The following is a 20,978-nucleotide window of genomic DNA, read 5'->3' as shown; positions in this document are numbered from 1 at the left end:
CACTTGTCTTCTTTCAGCAGCATCTTCCATAGCCTGGCGAGTGGATTCACCTTAGAAAGTCATCAGCAAACACAACTACTGACACTCAGTATTGATGCCCAGATGTGAATTGCTGTCTGTGTCCTGTAGACAATGAGGCAATAATAACTGAAAAGACAACATTTATGATCATTTATATTCTTTCACTATACTGAAACTTATTTCTTTATTTCAGCGGCAGCTTCCACCACGTGGTGACATGTTCTCCCTCCTTACTCCATGTATCCAGAGTGAGAAGCTATCCATATGCCACTCTTTCTCCCAGCTCTTCATCGGTACAATCTCATTCGCCATTTTTCTACTAAACAGGCAAACTGTATTATTAATCTTTTTTGCCAGAAACGACTAATAGCTCCTCCAAACAAGGTGATAATTTGCATGCTCAGCACTGGCGGTGCTCACGGAGCTCCTTAATGTCGGCTTCTGTAGGTAGCGCAGAGCTGTTTTTCCTGTCTCACAGTGCCAGGGTTTGCATTAGTTTTGCTTGATTTCTCTGTGTTTTTACAGATTGATTATTTGTACAAAGTACAATGAAACTCTTAAGTGCACTTTTAACTCTGCTGACACTCAGTGTGTATCTCATGCTGTAGGCTTTGTAAAATGACAACACAGAATGTACAAAGTAAAAAGTAAGTGCTGTTTTGGAAACAAATATGTATAAGATGTAAGTACACATCTGCCTGTTATTAAAAGCCATGAAAGAACATAACTGTTAAAAAACCGAACTTTGAGACAAAGGTAGGGTAATAAGCAGAATAGATCTTTGGCACTGGAGGCTTGTCTTGTTGTCATAACTCCACCCACGACGGAAGATGCGAGTAGACAAACAAAAAGGAAATGTGTTCTTACCTCAAGAAAAATATTTACAAAAATTCAGGACAAAAATAACTATGTCTAGTTTCCTTTTGGGATTGCAAAGATGCCTCATATAAACGTGAAAGTCATATTTTCTTAAATCAAAGCCTTTTCATGTTCAAAGTGGATGCATATGGTCAGTTTTAGGGCAATTTTTTTCATTCCTCATGGACCAGGATATTCATTAGTCTTATTGGTCTTATTCTTAAAACATTAAAAAATAAAGCAAATGCTTTACTTCAGAACATAATTTTGTGGCAAATTATTAGATACTGTGAAGAAATAACTTTGACTTGAAATATACCAAAACTATCTTCTAAGACAACCAGCCTTGAGATCTTGCACTGAGGTCTAACAATATGCAAATTTGCTCCTGAAAGGCTTGGTGGTGTGGCAGCAGCCTGAGACTGCGGGCCTCACATGATCATAGATGAGGGGAACAGGGAGCTGGAAAGAGTAGAGGCCATAGGTGTGAATGTTGATGTACAGAGTTAAGTTGGCTCCTGGATGCTGAGACAAAAAGGAGTAACAGAGATTCATGATCGATGAGCAGTGTGACAGGCAGAGACGTTTACCAGTGTCAACCAGCATTGCTGTGCTCCAGGACCTTAAACACCAGAGCAGAGTAGGTGGTCTTCTGGCAGTGGCAGGGAGGTGTACAGCATTGCCCAGGGCACTGGAGCAGCGTACAGAACTAGCAGTAGCATGCTTTGGTTCCCTGAACGCCGGAATGCATTAGGCAGGCATAACATATGGCCATAACAGTGGAGGGCAGTGATTAGGGAGTTCATAGTTCAGAGTTCTTGTATCATTATCTTTGCTTGTCAAATAAATTATCTAGTGGTACATTTGCACCAAACCTCTGGCTACCAGGGTTTTTCTTGTCTCTACCCAATTCAGTGGGTCACTACATAATAATTAATGTACAGTGTAGTAAGGTACTTTCTATAACCTCATTTTGAAGCTGAGAATTTTGTTTCCAAATTTTAAAAAGGATGTTTTCTCTACAGTAGCATTTAGAGATGGCTGTCATTCCCCAACACAAACTCTTAAACCTTTATTCGACAAAAGTCATTTTATCAAGCTAAAGTTTATACTTTAAACATAAGTATTAGCTTAGTTTTGGAAGAAATAATTGACTTTAGAGTAAAGAGGTTAAATACATAAGTGTCAGCCTGTATGACTGATAGCATGGTATAGCTCACCTCCAAACTACTACGTAAATGGGACATTCTAACTTATGTTTTGCTGTAACCACTGGGGTAAACAAAGTTTTTTGTTTGCAAAGAGCAGGGTATAAGGGTACAGTATCTAGTTTTCTATGAGAGGCCAAACAGGACTTTTTTGTGTTATGTGTCACACATAGTAGCTATAAAATTTTGGAAACATAAAGGTAATTTTATTAATATCTAAAATATTTTGAGTGTTTTGAAATTGTATACAATTGAAAACAATTATTTTTTAAGAAATGCTTTTGGACTAGGTCACAAATCAAAATTGGGTGGGGCAGTCGTCAGCAGTGTGACCTTATGGATCTAGCAACCAGGGATTGAATGCCCACCAATTTATTGTCTGTGTGGTGCATGTTTTCCATGTATTATAGGACAGAGTGACATTAACCATTTTGCACTACATTGGCATACAACACTTTTGCTTAACAGTCAGCCGCCAGACCCTCTAATCTTAAATTAGAGTCAGTTCTACTCACAGGGCCTCTCTTTGGAATAATCTGTCAGAAGCAAATAACATCCCGAGATACACCATTTAAACACTTGGTTAATGAACAAACAGCCATAACTAAATGATTGGCAAACTTGATGGGCAAAACACCAATTGTCAACTAAAAGCTTGGAATGTGCCCAAGAAACCAATGAGAAAATATCCAGTCCTTCCTTTATAACCCACGGCAAACACTAGACCTACGCTGTCTCTGTATGCTCTCAGTGCTCTTGATGTGGCCATGATTTCTGCTCCAAAGTAGGGCCCCTGTTGCCTAGGGTGTAGCCATAAAAAAGACTGGAGAGACCCCCTTTTACTCTGAAGGGCAAACTAGTGCTGGATTGTGCTACCAGCAAACAGGGATTAGTGTTGTATATCTAGTGGCAGTATTCTTAATGATCTTATTATGGTCAGCTAATGTGCCACTCAAATGAAAACACTGCAATTTTTTGTTTCTTTTAACGTATGTGGGGTGGAAATCCAGGTCGAGTACCGATCAGGCTGTGATCACACATGTGGTTATGTATGTGTGAAAGTTCTGCACTTGGCTGCTACAGCTCTGTGATGTCATGCTGTCCTCGTAAAACATCATGGTGCACTGCGAAAAACATGTTTGTCTAAACTGCCCATATTTTCAGGGAATGTTTGGTAAACCATGCAACCAGTAAACACAGAATATTCACTGCTAAAATCTCTTTGGTGAATCAACACTACTTCTGAACAAAGAAAGAATAAGAGCACTGAAAATCCTTAAATGTGTGCCAAAGAAAAATGACCCAGAAGGACTGGGATCTAGCATCACCTACACTCAGAGTCAAGAGGAACCAAACCATAAATATATAGACTTTAATTCTGAAAACTATTGATTGTAACTTAGTACTTAATTTAAAGACACCTAATGTGTTCTGGTTATTGGCGTCACAGTAACTAAAAAGCAATAGCCTTTGAGAAGGATATGTCTGCAGCTGTTATAAATTTCCCTTACTGAATTCAGAGTTCAGAACAGCATCTCACATATGTGGGAGCAGGGAAGGTAAACCAGTGTAGACTAGCTTTGAGCAAATCAATACCATCATCACGGTGCAGACAGTAGGACACTTAATAACTAGCTAAAGAACATATCTGGAATAAATTATGTTTCCTAAATATTTGTTTAGACAAGAATTAAGAAAGTTGCAGTATGTGCCTTTTTCTATAGGACAGAAAAACAGCAAACTAAGCTAGCGTAGGTTAATGTGTTGTGTAGTTTTGTTTTTGTCCTTTGTCTTATTATATTTTTTGGTATTTGGTACACTGTATTAATCCCAGAGGGGAACTTGTCTATACTTGAATAAGTGAATATTCTCTTATGTTTATATTATGAATAAATTGTATTATTTGTTTATTGTAGCAAACATGTTTAGGTTATTGGTTGAAAACAGGCTATCACCACATTTGAACTGCAAACTGAGAAAATTAGCTATTTATTGTGGAGTTTTAACAACAAATTACACAGATCTCTTTTTAGCTCTGGCTTCACAGCTGGATCCAACACCCACACCACAGGGTCCCAAGGGTTTTCTACTTGGTATTCCGGTTTGCCTGCCATATCACCAAGAGCATGCATGTTAGGTTAACTGGCAATTCCAAAGTGTGATATACTTGTGACCAGTCATCTGCCTTGCACTCAACACTGCTAGAATAGGCTTTGAACACAGATGACTCTAAATTGGACTAAAAAGGTTTGAGAATGTTAGACTTTCTTGTATATATAAACTTCAGAAATCTGTATTTCAAAAATAAAATTAAATATGCATTCAGCCATTCATTCTTACATCAGTTATTAACACACTTTTGTTATGTACAGTTACTGGGTGAGATGAAGGAATGAGGGGTAAACTCAATACACAAAGCCATGCTCATTGACACCAGCAGGTTTATATGCATGTACCCAAAGTATAAGTCTATGCAAACACAAAGAGAATGTGTAAACCCCATTCAGATAGTGACCAAATATACCTTTAAATTAATATATAAAAATGACATTGTATTCTGTAAAACATTAAAAATAACATTACAGAATTTGGAACAGATAACATGAGCAAGTAGTTTACATATATATTTACACATTTTTTTATTACCTTCTAACAGTTTGGGCAATGTTGCATTTATGTTATTTCACAACCCTGAACTGACACATTTAATACTAAAAAAGGAGGGAGAGTTGAATGCGTATAAATTATGCACAGATAAGTTTAGATCAAATTATAATTCAAAGAGTCTCAGAACTGGCCATCAAACTCAAATGCTTGGAGAACAGCCATCTGGCATATAATATGGTGGAAGGGTGGAAAACAGAAATCTAGGGGTACGGGCTGGGCAGTTTACTTTTACCAATGGAATCTGTCTGCAACCACCCATTTAGCTAGAGAGCATAATAATGAACAGAATTAAATATCTGAAAAAAAAAACACATCATTGACAAAACAAACATGAAAAAAAGACCCTGGGATATATTAACGAAAAAAGAAATCAAATCATTTATGAGGTCAAATAAACAGTAAACCATACTCACCAGTTCTTGCATTCATAGTTGCTGGTGAACTTTGGTTGCTGCCCATGCTGGCAGATATCCCAATGCCATATTCTGTGCCTGGTACTAATTCTGAAATGTAACAATATGAAGAAAAAAATACCACAGTCAACAAGTGAAGTTAACCCAAGTCAACTATAAGTAATATATATTATTATAATTAGAAATTTAAGTATATAAGTAAGTCAAGCTAACTATCGTTTATGGTACATAGGAATGAAATTGGAACTAACAGGCACCATGTTTCTAATAGCATAGACTAATGACTGTAAATAGCATTTTATGTTAATGTCTGAGGTGCTTATTGGAACACTGGGTTAAAGGATCATTTTCACACGTTTCCTTCACCTCCATGTAGCCACATTACTTAAACTAATAATTATTTTGCAAAATGTTATCTTTACTCAGCCTTGCTAATCACTTGGCAGATGCAGGAACAGCAGCTATTGATTTATTCAGTGATGTTGATGAGACATTACTTTAGAATCTAAGCATGATCCAAGCCATTATCATTGAAGGCAAGCTTTACCATTAATGATTGCAGAAGAATGCAATGTAAGCTAAACTTCATCAGTCTTCCTCTCGCACTGTGTCTGCTTGCAGATTTCTTGCAATTAATGCTTTTTTTTTGCTGGACATTAACTCATTATCTACAAGACTACTCTGATGTTGTTTATGGATACAGCTTTTGTTTCAAACATTAGCTGCTCGTATTCTATTCCATTACATTATAGGCATAAGCTGAGACAAGCAACCATGATGTGTCCATGTATTTTTGAATAAAATCAATTTCATGTAGCATGCGTTTTGGTACTTGTGGTAGAATCATGCAATGAACGTCAAAAGAAATCTGGCTGTTATAAGAACTACTAATAAAAGATTTCATGTATCCAGCACGTTTGTTTCCCCACATTAAGCGGTGATTCCTACCAGTAAAATACTTAACACTCAAAGTTGAAATTTTGATTCTGTCACAATAGTAGTAGTGCTAGCAGTAACAGATATGTTCATTTTATATTGAATATGCCTAATAGTAAATGTAAGGAAAGTAAAAATATTACATTTATTTTGTTAGCGTACTGTATTTCAGTTATATTCAAACACAAATGCTGTACTGTACATCGTAAATCCTTTGATGATGACATTACAGCGGTTTTACTGTTATCGATGGAAAGTCTACTTCCAAGTTCACATTCAGAAAACATTCTCTTCACCTCCTAGATTCACTTCTAAACAGCGGCTTTTTTGACTGCTGCCCCTCTGCTTGTACAGGTAAAGGCTTCTTTTATTTTAATTTCTCTTTTTACACAGGTGGATTGCTTACAAGTGAAGGCACTCTTACTTGGACATTTCATTTAGAATTATTATCAAGTATTTGAAATTTTAAAAAATGATAATTCCTGGCAAGTGGGATTAGTTTGATGAAAGAAGTATTTATAGAACTTTCATAATAGAATGTGACTGTATGTACTGTACATGCTGTACAAAATTGACTGATCTGTTAACTACACAAGTAACGCACAGTCTGGCTCTACATTCTTCAAGCACAAAAAGTGACAACATTTTCCAGGTTACACTCCTTGCCACACTCTTCCTTGGCTCCTGCTTATTAAATTATGGGTGTGAGCTGGAGCTACTGTGGGATTGAACAGGCAGTGTTAAGGTGGGCACAGACACATGAGATAACCACTTGATGACACATTTCAAAATGATGCATTACCAAACCAAATAACTTTTTTAGACTCAGAGGAAATGAATTAGGTCTTTCTTGTAAGCTATGGCATCAATGTGCATCCTCACATATTGTACAAATAAATGACAGAATCTACTGGGCATTTCTGACAGGAGATTCATAGTCAAGACAAGTCATTTTGTTAACAAAACATTTCATTTAAAGTGATGAATCTCTGAGTAAGCAATTATTGATTTACTCATACACTATCAGAACACTCTAAATCTATTTTTAGGGATGCATATAAGGACTAATCTACCACAGGGCCAATACTGAGTTTTCCATTTAAGTTAATATTCATGTCTTTGACATGTGCAAGGTGAAACAATCATCTTCCCAATGTGCAAATAGAGAAGATCACTGTGCCACACAGTTTGAAATTAACTCATTGGAAAACCAGCATATGGATTTAGAAGGCGAACTAGCAATGGAGAGCCATGGGAGAAAATTAATATCCTTCGCCTGGGGTGTTTCTATTTAATTATGGATTTCCACCTTATAATTACAAAAGAATCAACTTTCAACCATATTACAAACCTGTGAGTGCAGCTCTAGTGGTTGGTCCATCATTTCGTGGTACAATAACTTCATGATACTGATCTCCAGCCAGAGTACTGTAGACCACTTTGTAACTATCCACTTCAGCTTCACTATTGTCCCACTCCAGATCCAGAGATTTAGAACTTTTGGAGACTACACGGAGATTTTTTGGAGCATCAATGTCTGATGGATAAAAAATGTACATTACAACATGTATGTAGAAGGTACCAAACATAATTATTAATAAAATGTGGATAGTGTTCTATTCCTGATGTTGTGCTACCATTTCTCAGAAAAGACCACAAATGATGTAAAACTCCAAAGTCTTGTTAACTCTTTGAGGACTGAATATTTTTTTCAAAGATCTCAGTTTCCTGAAATTGTTTCATATATACAGTAAATCAACATAAAATGTCTCTTGCTGTGCATGCTGTAGTGATATCAGTGTCTGTTAATGGTTTCTGGCAGCAGCTGTTGCATGGGGCCAGCAGTGGCAGTTGCAGTGTGACACAATCCGGTTTGTATCGCGTGTCATTGTAAGTGACGGTCCTCCCAGGTGAACCACGGTAAGCTGATGCTGATACCTCACTTTTGTTTTCGATCTCCAACTCCAGATCACTTGCATCAAAATCGGAGTCTGATTCAATGATAGTACGCAAAACATCATCCACTGAGAATTTTGCTTTACCCATTTGCTTTGGTCTCTCGCCAGATCTCTTCGCTACTCATTCACGCGCAGGGTATCAAGGTCAGATCACTGAAGCTAACTTTCCTTCTAGCTAAGAGAGTTAAACTAAAAAAGAACAGTGAGTTTAGTCGCAGTTTAGAGCTGATTCTCATCCTCTACCCCTGAATTTTGACAAAAGTCGACATCCGCCCTAAAAGAGTTAACGTGTGTGCTTTTCTTATTTTGCCTTTACACGATCTACTGTCTGACTTATGCAAATTACTGCATATCTTTATATATAATACGCTACAGTGGCTGTTTGTTTGTCTGTCCAGGATTTTAAATCACCCGTAGCTCGCAAACCGTTTGACCTATTGACCTGAAATTTGGTACACAAATACTATGTGATGTCTACTATCTACTTTCAGGGTGATGATTGATTATTCCTCTTTTTATTTTTATTTTATTTTATTGTAGAATCAGACACAGGGAGAACATGCAAACTCCACGGAGGGAGGACCCAAAATTGGCTCTAGTGTGTGCTTGGTGTGTGGGTGTGTTTGTGTGTCCTGCAGTGGGTTGGCGCCCTGCCTGGGATTGGTTTCCTGCCTTGTGCCCTGTGTTGGCTGGGATTGACTCCAGCAGACCCCCATGACCCTGTGTTCGGATTCAGCGGGTTAGAAAATGGATGGATGGATGTAGAATCAACTCTCAGAAGCAGCTAGCAGGGCAACCATGTGGCACATGCGTACAGGTGCCGTTCTCATCCCTACCACCTTCTCCGTCACTTCCTCTACCTCTTCATATCTTAAATCATTCTTGAGGCAGATTGAAGACTTAAGTGCCAGATTAAGCGAAAAATTAAAGAAAACTTACTAAGTAATTGCAACACTAACACTGACTTAATCAGTTTTAACGTGAAAAGATGTCGTCGAAAGAGGAGAAGAAGCGGGCCGCTAGGGTGGAGAAAAGAAGAGCTGCTCAGAAAGCAGGAAGAGCATCAACCAAACGAATGCTAAACGTACAGAGAAACAGTATGAAAACTAGGAATGCTCAAGTCAAGTGTATTCACTGCACTTTATTATGCAGTGCCCCATTACTGGTTGGAATTATAAAACATTTTACAGAATGCCATCAGAATGCATCATTCCTGATTTATCTTCTTAAGACGTTTGCTGTGAAATTTCCACTACGTTATAACAAGAACCAAAGTGAGAGGGAAATGACTCCCATTGTGCATCACGTATTGGTGTTCTTTATTATTATAAAACTTTGTCACCAATTAACATGTGTTGTTTCTCTACTGTAGAATCCCCATCTCTAAAATAAAGCACCTGATTTTTCATGTTTACCTTCTCATCACACAGCATCTAAAATGTTTGTTCCTGCCTTGCGCCCTGTGTTGGCTGGGATTGGCTCCTGCAGACCCACGTGACCCTTTGTTAGGATATAGCGGGTTGGACAATGACTGACTGACTGACAGTTTACTTCAAGGCAAAAACTGGAATGGCAAAACAGAACAGCTGTGCAGCAGAAGTCTCATTTCCATCAACATGGAAGTGTTACATAAAACACAATATTCAAACATATAATTTTTGTCAAAGTGATACTTAGTTTTCTCCATATTGACATGGTCATTTTTGAAATGCACCTATACACTAGAAATGTTAGCTCAGAGCATGTAGGCCTAAACACCTGTGACATTGATAAGTCCAGTGAAGAGTTATATAAAAACATTTGCCTGAAATATGAGTATACCCAAATTGTGGTATTTCAAGGATTAGAGGAATTAATGAAAAATATAAATAAACAGCATTGCATTTTTTTTTTAACTGGGATGCTGTTAATATATCAAAAGTAAGACAAAACTGCCTTTCACGTGTTTAGTGGATGAGTTAATAATGTTTATTGATATATAAATATTATTACTTACCCGTAGCAAATACATAAGACATGCTGTCACTGGTAACTCCTCCCTGAATGCCAGTAACTGAGACTTCATAGTGAACTCCAGGCCGGAGAACCTGCAAGGAGTACTGGCTTAAAGTAGGCTGCAATCTGAACATTGTCCGGGGAGCATTTGCATCCAGGGGTCCATAAGACAGCAAGATTTCATCCACCTTTGCCTTTGGTGGTGTCCATTCCACAAAGGCCACTGTATCAGATACATCTCGAACAATCAGATGACTTGGACCATCAATTACTGACAACAGAGAAAGAAAAAAAGACAAAAACATTTTAGGCTGCATTTAAAGTGCACTGAGAATTAAGAATTCAATAGGAGACCATCCTTTATGCATTTTAAATCCAGAACTGAATGTTTATGGCTGTGCAAAGACAAGAAATGAAAAATTTAAAACTGGTAAATACATCTGCTGACTTCTTAAATTTAGGTAAATGTGTCATTTTCAATATTGATTGCAATATAAATGTATAACAACTCTGCTGAAACGTCTTCACTGCCAGCTTGGTATATCAATAAATTTTCTTAAGGTAGAGGATACACAACAGAAGACATTTCTGAAAATTTTTAGTTTATTACCATAAAGGCAACATCATAAAAATGCAAAACTAAACAATAAAAGATTGGTCAAATGCACCCTTGAAAACACAAACTATATCATTAAAAAATGCAAATTCTTCACTGAAATCTTTTGTAATGATGGCTTTATGAAGTTATCTAGGCAGAATAAAATGTATTGATACCTACAGTATAATATACAGTATATATAAATGCAATATTTCCACCCTTTATTAACAGGATTTATGTATGTTTTGTTCAGGTGATCTGCTGCCAAAATGTTGGTAATATCAATCAGTCAGTTTAAGAAAAACTGTTACATTTTTATAGTCATTTTCAGAACATGGAATATAGGTTGGATTTATTATTTGAATACATTTTAAATGCAGGGTGGCTAAACTTGAGGTGCTATTAATTAAATGTGATATACTCATTTAGTGCATATATAGGACGTCATTTTCTAACCCCCTTAATCCAGGCCGGGGTCACATTTGTTGGAGCCTATCCCAGCTAGCATAGTGTGCAAGGCATGTACAAACCCTGGACAGGGCGGCAGTCCATCACAGGGCAAACTCACTCAAAAACATACTCCAAACACCCACTAGGGCCAAAATAGCATTGTCAATTCACCTACAGTAACATGCTTGTTTTTGGACAGTGGGGGGAAATCGGAGCACTTGGAGGACACCCACACTGTGTGGAGGACCCCTTACTGCAAGGCAGAAGTGCTACTACTGCACCACCATTCCGCCCACATACTGTAATTTTTATATATATATATATATATATATATAATTTACTTTAAGGCTTACAATATATACTATATATTCAATATATATATATATATATATATATATACTTCAATATATAATTATATGTGTAAACCCTTGTAATGTAGATTAGTGTGGGGAAGAGCTGAAAGAAGAAATCACCCTGGGTGGACTGTTAGTAAATTTCTGGGTACACTCTCACACACACTCATGAGGAGCCATCAACCTTATATGCCTTTAGGATGTGGGAGAAAGAAAATGTGACAACCCTGAACACCATAGCACCATAATACAGAATTTATTGCTAGGATGCTGGATCTGTGAGACGTCACTACTAACATCTACATTAACAGGCTACCCCTTGCTGGTCAATATATTGTATATTTATTATTATAACTGTTCAATAGAAAATCATTCAATAATCTGCAAAATGTCGGTGGTAAGGAGTTTAAGTTTATTTTCATGTGTGCACTATATTATGAGATTCTTAATTGCACATCTTCCACAAATATATTACAAAAGGCAGAGAATGCAGCACCATTCATCCAACATAAAATTAGACAGAATATACAGTAAAAGAATACACATCAGGCACATTCATACAATAATCAGTATAAGGGACTGTTGAATAGCCTTATGACCTGTGGAGAAAAACTGTCTCTGAATCTTGTGGTGTGAGTGCTAGGTCCTGTACCATTTCCAAAATGGGTGACCGTGCGAGTGACTGTGGTCTTTAATAATACTGTTTGCCTTTCTAAGGCAGCATGTGTTTATTTCATGAACAAAATGGACAGTGTGTGCCAGTAATATTGCGTGTAGTGGTTTGTGGGATTCAACTCAGCAGGCATGTTTGTGCTTTAAGGATTTACAGTTTAGAAACATGAACAGTAGCTCTGGGTCCTGGATGGCAATATCATTTGGGTTCCTTTAGTGCCTTAACTAATGGGATACAATTTGGTATTAAGAAGACAGGCTGTTCTTGACACCTAATGATTAAAGGTTGAAATATTTAATGAAAGGAGGCTCAGAGTTAACTGGGATGGACTTATTTTTTACATTTCAGTATTATATTAGAGAAGACCTTTCCAGACTCTGCTAATAAAACACATTTTTAATGTAATTGTACTTACTGTATGTTCTGCTGTGATTTAAGCACCTTGTAAGTCTTTGGAGATGAGGCATATTGTTTATGTGAAGACAGCCTCACTTGTTAGGTCTAGATTGTAAGACTTTGTGACAGCATCAAATGCTGATTATTATAAAATACAAGTAAACAATTGTGATGTACAGTGCAAGGTGTTCCTAAAACATTTGCCAAGTTAAAAATCAGAAGAACAAAAAAAGTTTATGGGCCTCAGTATACTTCTTGAGAAATGTGTAGACAAACAGTAGCTAATGATTGTATATTCACATGTTAAAGGACCTGGGTGGCCCACTGGATAGTTCAGGTTTGGGTAAACTAAATTCACATGAGCTCCATTCACACTGCTTAACAGTAGCTTTGAGCTTTGGGTCTCATAATGCTACTACATCACAGAGCTGGCATCCTGGGTTCATATCAACTACTTCACTGTTGTCTGGAAGAAGGTTTCATGTTTTACCCCTTGATATTCCAGTTTTGCCCCCTTAGCTGCCATGATTAGGTTTATTAGTGATTCTAAATTGCCCTGTTTGAGTGTTAGTGGAGGCTGACGCCACTCCAGAGCTGGATCTGGCTTTATGTTCCTTGTTCTGCTGGGATAGGCTTTGGCCTCTGTTACCTCTGAATTTAATTAATGTAGCTTGAGAATGTTATATACAATAACTTGACATAAACAAAAATAGACATTCATAGCTTGTAAAGAGTATAAAGTACTATAGTTAGAACATTTGTAAAATCTTGATGAGAACAAGCCATTAAGCCCAACAAAGCTCATTCATCCTCTTCACCTAATTCCTCCAAAACAACATCAAATTGAGCAATGAAGGTCCCTGAAGTACTATTGTCTACCACACTACTTGCTAACTTATTCCATGTCTCTGTGGTTCTGTGTGTGAAGAAAAAGTTTCCTAATATTTGTGTGAAATTTACCCTTAGCAAGTTTCCAACTCTGCCCCCTTGTTCTTATTTAACTCATTTTAAAGTAAAATGTCAATCCAATGTACTAATATCTCTATATATAATCTTCATTTGGATCTTGATCTTTGTTTGTCCACAAATGAATTAGAAGAAGCACTAGATGGCAGTAGAGAGACAGCTAAAACATAGGCATTGCATTAAGAATCTCCTCCAGGCTTATACTACTGAAGACTGTAGTACTCCAGTCACATCTCAAAATGCAGACATTCCATTCCAACTAAACAAATTGTTGTGCTTTAAATTAACTAAAGAGATCTTCATTTAGATCTTGATCTTTGTCCGCGAATTCCATGCATGCGTAGACCACCTTCCAGTTTAGTACGTTGTTGTTACTCACGGATCTCAACAATGTGCCGGAATAATGAAAGGAGTGGTGGACAGTGTTATGCTGGTTAGCTCCTGAGGCCTGGTTAGAGAATGAGATTGCCGAATATAAAAGGTACCTGCCTACGTAACATATGAATGAAAGAAAGACAGTAGGTAAAATGAATGACAACGTAACAGCACGTTCCGGAAATTATTATTGTTACGTTGTAGCCGGCGACTGCTGCGCGTCTCACAGTTGTACATGCTCACATGTCAGTGAAGTGATCTCTATTTATGCTTTAAAAAGCCTGGATACCTATGTGTCCCCCTTTAATAACCATTGCTCCGTGTATATTGCCTTACTCTTTGGATTGCCACAAAGCAACCTGCGAGATTGGAGAAAGGTTGAGAAGACATTGTGAGAGAATACGACAGCGTTGTGAAAACGAGATGGACTGTGAACGGACAGAAACAGAAATGCTCCTACACCACCACATAATTACGATTTGGACACTGATTCCGAGTGGGCCGTTCCTATCGAATCAATATCCAAGGGTTTTCTTTTTTAATTTTGTTTCCCTTATAAAAAATCATAATGCTGTGCGATGAAGGGCCCAGTTCACGACAGGTAGCCCTTCACAGACAACCTTAACACGCGCAACGTAGTTGGGCGTACATGGCTAGTATTTTATAATTGTAAACAATCTATATATATAATTCACTAAGTCGCCCGACCATGGGCTATGTATGACAGAGCCCCGCCCACCAACTCTAAGACCATGGGATATGCATGACAGAGCCCCGCCAGCCAACTCTAACCCTCCTCCCGTGTCATGGGATATGCATGACAGAGCCCCGCCCCCAAATTCTAACCCTCCTCTAGCGTCCACCCTCGCTCTCGAAGCATGTGCACTGCCTGCTCATGTGCCTGCACGCAACACCTCACCAAACACAGCCTCAGTCTCTTTCTTCTCTGCTACAGTCCATATGAACCTCTGAGCCACGTTGACCTTTCATTGTTGTTTTCGATTCCGGCTGTCTATATATATAAATTACTAAGTTGCCCGACCATGGGATATGCATGACAAAGCCACGCCCGCCTACTCACAGAGCCCTGCTCACCAACTCTAAGACCATGGAATACGCAAGACAGAGCCCTGCCCACCAACTCTAACCCTCCTCCCGCGTCATGGGATACGCATGACAGAGCCTCGCCCGCCAACTCTAATCCTCCTTCCGCATCCACCCTCGCTCTCGAGGCATGCGTACTGCCTGCTCATGTGCTCCGCATAAACTCAAAATTAAAATTGGTTCAGTTGTCATGCTTCTCAGAAACTTCCTTCCAGCAAGAGGTCTCTGTAATGGCACTAGACTTTCTGTTACCAGCATTCACCGCAATGTACTGTAGCGTAAAACTATCATGGCTGCTACCTTACAAACTGTCCTTGTTCCCCGGATTTCATAGACCCTATCAGATTCAAATTTGCCTTTTACTTTTACACACAATTTCCTGTTAGATTGGCCTTTGCAATGGCAATTAATAAGGCACAGGGCCAAACTTTCAAAAAGATATGCCTGTATCTCCCAAAACCAGTTTTCAGTCACGGACAATTGTATGTTGCCCACCCCAGAGTTCAATCTTTTCATTCACTCACAGTCGTATCCTCAAACCCACCCCATTTGGACAACTGTGTCTTTCAGGAAGTCTTCACCCATCAATGAATAATTATGCGGTGTATGCCACACCACGGGTTGGCTAGTATCAATTATTTCACCACTTAACATCTGTTTCTAATGATTCAACGGATTCTAGATTATCTCCCAATCCTTCCAGATTAGCATCATCTGCAGACTTGTCCAGCTTGTTATTTATATTGGTATCCAGATCAATTATATATATTAAAAATAGCAGCAGCCCTGGCACTAAGCCCCGAGGGACAGTAGTCTTAACAGCACTCAATTCTGTTAAGGATCCTCACAGCATACCCCATAGAGTATTCCCCTCAGAAGGCATAGTGGTATCATGTTTTATTCAGAGCAATTTAATTAAAACACCTTCATTATCTGCCTGTCAGTCTTACCCACTTTATTATGTACTTGGCACAGAAATTCTACAATTATTTCTAACTGGCAAAATGAAATGAAAAATCCCGCAGCAAAGTTTAGGACAATACATCCTAAACTTGCCATGCCACCCAAAGCAAAGCAGAGAAAACGCTTGGTGATGACTTGTATATATGTATTTATTTTTTAACACAAACTTAAAATAGGTTTGTAATATTCAATTAGGTAATATTTACCCTAAGTACCTGGGGAAAAATTGCCAGTCTATAAGTCTTTTATTTGTGATCTTGCTCCTTGGAGACAAAATTATGAGTATGATAATGACTAAGAAAAAGTCACACTTGTTTAGCTGAAGAGAATTAAAGTGATTTTGTTATCATCTGAAGTGCTAAGGCAAAAGGCCAAATGCCTTTAGTCAGTTATGGTATCTTTAGTAACAATCTCAAACAGGATTTGTTTTATTAACATTTTAAATTGTTTATTTACTATTAAATTTCCTCTGTGAAGCACCATCAGTCATGGAGAAGTCCAGCTTTCCAGCACACATCCTTACCCTACTTATAAACCAATCCTTTCAATCCAAAAATAAAGGTTTTGAAAGAAATATAAATAAATATGAGTGGGTAGGGCACAGTGAAAGAAGGTGTCTAATAGGTCAGTTTTATGAGATTGTAAATGTGATGTTTTGTCTTACCTCAAAGGAAAAAAGAAGAACATGGATGGTCATTCAAAATCGAGGCCCAAAGGCATTAAACATGACAGAGGTCCAAAACACTGTTTTGCTAAAAACTACATTTGAGATTTACAGCTATAAAAACAAAACAAAAAATTTTCAGTGCTAAACTTGATGTTATTTTGGAAGAATTAAGTGGACAGGACAGCAAGCCCGAACAGCCTGTTCTCATCTAGATTGTTCTGATGTTCTAATGTACAGCCACATACACTGCAGTTGAAACTAATGAGACTGGCCTTACAGTTAGTCAGGAAATGGCTAACAGGGCCACTTCTAGCGGCATAGCAGCGATCTGTAGTCTGATAACAATGACAAAGATGTGAACAACAATATGGAAGACAACAAGACCACCGTGGAGGAAAATACACACCAAACATCACATTTGATTCCTTATATGGTCTTTTATTTAATGTAGTGCATATATGTAAGTGCAAAATGCCCAGTTATATATAATTTTGTTGCCATAAAGTGGCATAAGTCTTTTAAAAATATTTAATTGATATTTGTTAACCGAGCTACCTGAAGAAAGTTGATTTCCTATAGATGTGATGTTGCACCCATCGATCTGTTTGTAAAAATCATTGCATGCACTGAGGAGCAAAAAAGTAAGTTAAAGTTGACCTGATCTAATGTTTTGGAGGTTTTTTTCCCCTATACTAATGCCTGTACCTGATTTATTGCTGATATGTGTGCAGTTCATAATGTGTGTGTACAGTATATGCATGTGCCTGGTGTGGAAGTGGCTTTTGAGTTTTGACTCCCTGGGCCCTGTGAGGGTCCTAATCATGCCTTGAGATTAGTCATAAGAGGATGGAAAATAAACTGATTGTGTTAACTCCTTTTCAATATTATTATCTGCCACAACTTTAACTTAAACAATATTCAGTAAAGAGTATGGAATTAACATAACATTATCAGAACTGTTTCATTTAAGGTTGCATGAAGCTGAAGATGGCAGGAGCGAGCCCTGGATGAACAGCCAGTCTTTACTTGTGCCCATTCATACCTACAGTAAAGACAATTTATAAACAACAATTAACCAAATCCGCATGTCCTTGGAGAAATGGGATGAACACTCGAGTGTCTGGAGAAACAGACATGCAAACATGCAAAGGTCATGCAAACACCCCCCAGACAAACACTTAAGACAAAGATCAATGTGGCAGCAGTACTAGCCATTGTGCCACTAAATCACTACAGCATCTTATATTCACTGAGCTATGCTTTGTTACCTGTATGGAAAAATGTAACCAGATTTGAAATTGTATTCATTTTTGAATTTTTTAAATACACTTTCCAAGCAAAATATTAAAAATCTTCACATATATACACAAATTTCTTTAGGGAGAAAGTAACCAACAGCGTAGATCTTTGACACGTGAATTTTAGATATTTTGATTTCTAAATGCTCAATGAAATTTAAATGCATTAGCTATGGCTATGCTAATAAATGCTAATGTAATTCTTGCTTAGGTTATGGCATTTGAAATGTCATGGAACAGTTCAGTAGAATGCAATCCAGTCTTCATCTACCAACATTCTGAGGAGTTCTTGAGTAAAGTTCACATTAAGTGCATAATTGCTCTGAGATTGCCACATTTATCATTATGACAGGTTCCATTAAACATAGTAGTAGCAGTACTATTCTAGTCAAACTTTGGAGCACTATGGTGCATTTTTAATAATCAAATTGCACCTATTAAAAGTATAATGACATATAAATATGGTAAGAATGACATTCTAATATGTTTAGCTGGGGATACAAAAAACACAAAAATACACAGACTTTCATATTCTCTAAATATCAGCAGTTTTACCAATATAATGCAATAAAAATCCCCTTGGTTATTTGCTCAAAGGGTCTTTCTACATTACAGAACAGGACAGAATGTTGTATTGTTGTCTGCCAGAAGCCTTACAATAGAGCAGACCATATTATTGTTGTTGTATGCCCTCGACACTGAACTCATAACAGCTAAATCTATAAAGCTGCATCTGCAAATCTTCTTAATGGCGCAGGTCATGGGGTAGAAAATGGAACAACTGCATTTCTGACTTGCAGTACATGCATTTATTTCAGCGCTTTTCTGTAAAGAGCTAAAAAGTAATGCAAATCAGACATCTTTCTGTTATTCTACATACTGAACTGTAATTTAAATCTAATGGACGCCAGCTACATCTGTCCTTCTTTTGACAAACTATTATGCCAGTACATTGCCATGGATTCTTAGTAAAATGAAATATTTCAATGAATCTTATACACTATAATTATGAAACCAGAAGAGTGAAAAATGAGCAGGGAAAATGAACAAAGAACATAATAAAGGTATTGTGTCGCACAAAATGAACACATCAAAAATAGCAGAAAATAATATCTGCCCAAAAGGCTTAATTTAAAATTGGTGAAAGGGATATTAGTATGATGGGTGCTATTGAGTATCTGAAGTCGAAGTTCATGAAGTTGTTAGACTAGTTTCAAAGACATGAACGACAATGTGGAAGATAACAAGACCACCATGGAGAAAAACACACATCAAACATATATTGTCTTTTATTTAATTTAGTGCATATATGTAAATCCAAAATGCTCAGTTACATATGAAATTTTTCACCCAAAATGACATAAACCTTTTAAAAATGTTTGATATTCAACTATCTGAGCTATTTGAAGAAAGTTGATTTCCTATAGATGTGATGTCTGTTAAAATCACTGCATGCACTAACGAGCAAATAAGTAAGTTAAAGTTGACAAGATCTAATGTTTTGGAGCTTTTTTTTTATCTACATTAATTCCTGTACCTAATTTATTGCTCATATGTTTGCTGTTCATAATGTGTGTGTACAGCATATGCGTGTGCTTGGTGGGGAAATGTCTTTTGAGTTTTGACTCCCTGGGACCTGCAAGGCTCTTACTCAGGCCTTGGGATTATCCATCATCCATCCATGATCCAGTCCACTATATCCTAACTAGAGGGTCACGGGGGTCTACTGGAGTCAATCCCAGCCAACACAGGGCACAAGGCAGGAAACAAACCCACCGCAGGGCACACACACACTTACACACACACACCAAGCACACACTAGGGACAATTTAGAATCGCCAATGCACCTAACCTGCATGTCTTTGGACTGTGGGAGGAAACCGGAGCACCCGGAGGAACCCCACGCAGACACGGGGAGAAAATGCAAACTCCATGCAGAGAAAACCCGTGAAGCGAACCCGGGTCTCCTTACTGCGAGGCAGCAGCGGTACCCACAGTCATAGAAAATTGGAATACACAGGATGGGAAATAAAATGACCATGTTAACTCCTTTTTACTATTGTTGTCTACCACAACTTTAACTTAAAACAAAATAATGTGTTAAACCAGTTTCAATTTCAATAAAATGAAAATGGTAAAGTATCCATCCATTTCCTGACTTGACAAATGTAACATATAGATGAAGGGGAACTGGGAGAGCAGGTAAGCTTGATGAAGAGCTAGTATGGAAAAAGAGCCTATTAAAATTCTTTCATATTTTTTACACTTTGAAGACAATTACAGTATGTTGGTGGGTGTGTGTGTGTAACTGCAACAGTGAAATAATGGTATTGAGTAAAATTTTGCAGTCCTATATATATAAACTGCTCAAAAAATAAAGTAACACTTTGAAAACACATCTGATCTAAACTGATATGGACTGGGTAATGTGTTAGGAATGAAAGGATCTATATATTTGTGACCAGTAGGGGGCAGTGCAGCCTCCCAAACCTCAGACATAATAAAGCTGAAACACACTTTTGAAATAAAGGCTTTTTATTGAACCACAACTCCTTCTCCACAGGAAGCACAACCAAAAATACACACCAAGCACAGTTCTCCTTCCTCTTCCAGGAGCGTAGTCCACTGCCTGATTGTGACTCCAAATGAGACAGTACGCTCTCTTTTAATGGCAACCCTGCTTCTGGTCTCCTCTCCAAGTTGTCCTGAGCAGTTCCAGATTGTGCAAAAACCAGGGAAGCCCTTCCTTTGTAGCACTCTCTTGCATTTTTGGACTCCATTTCCCATGCCACCCTGTGGGTGTCCTAATCAAGTTTAGCCCTGAGGAACAGTGCCACTTGCTGTGTGGGGGAATGCCGTGCTCCTGGTAAGCCCATTCTCTTGGTCCTTCCATTATGGCCTCTTGGCCTGGTATGAAACCTTCCATTATATCGGCCAGTATGCCTGTACTTGCTTCTGATGATGACACCCAATAGGTTGTTGAAAGCTTAGGAATAAAAAACTATTTTAAGAGCAAGACTCATTTTCTCCCTGTGTGGATTTTTAACTACTATATACATCTTGTAATGTTTGGGTCTCA

General features: G+C 37.9%; 1 protein-coding gene across 1 annotated transcript in view; it reads right to left on the bottom strand.

Annotated features, from left to right (window-relative positions):
- Positions 1 to 20,978, bottom strand: part of tnr (tenascin R (restrictin, janusin)) — a 208,313-nt gene that overhangs the window by 104,078 nt on the left and 83,257 nt on the right. The window contains exons 6-8 of the mRNA XM_039735597.1: positions 10,058 to 10,327; positions 7,455 to 7,640; positions 5,168 to 5,257 (exon numbers count right to left, since the gene is read on the bottom strand). Coding sequence (XP_039591531.1) covers positions 5,168 to 5,257; positions 7,455 to 7,640; positions 10,058 to 10,327 — 546 coding nt within the window. The remainder of the gene's footprint in view (positions 1 to 5,167; positions 5,258 to 7,454; positions 7,641 to 10,057; positions 10,328 to 20,978) is intronic.

Source organism: Polypterus senegalus, chromosome 14 (genome assembly GCF_016835505.1).
Source record: "Polypterus senegalus isolate Bchr_013 chromosome 14, ASM1683550v1, whole genome shotgun sequence".
In the NCBI taxonomy this organism is placed as follows: domain Eukaryota; kingdom Metazoa; phylum Chordata; class Cladistia; order Polypteriformes; family Polypteridae; genus Polypterus; species Polypterus senegalus.
Note: the sequence above shows the minus strand (reverse complement) of the source record. Positions and strands in the feature narration are given on the sequence as shown.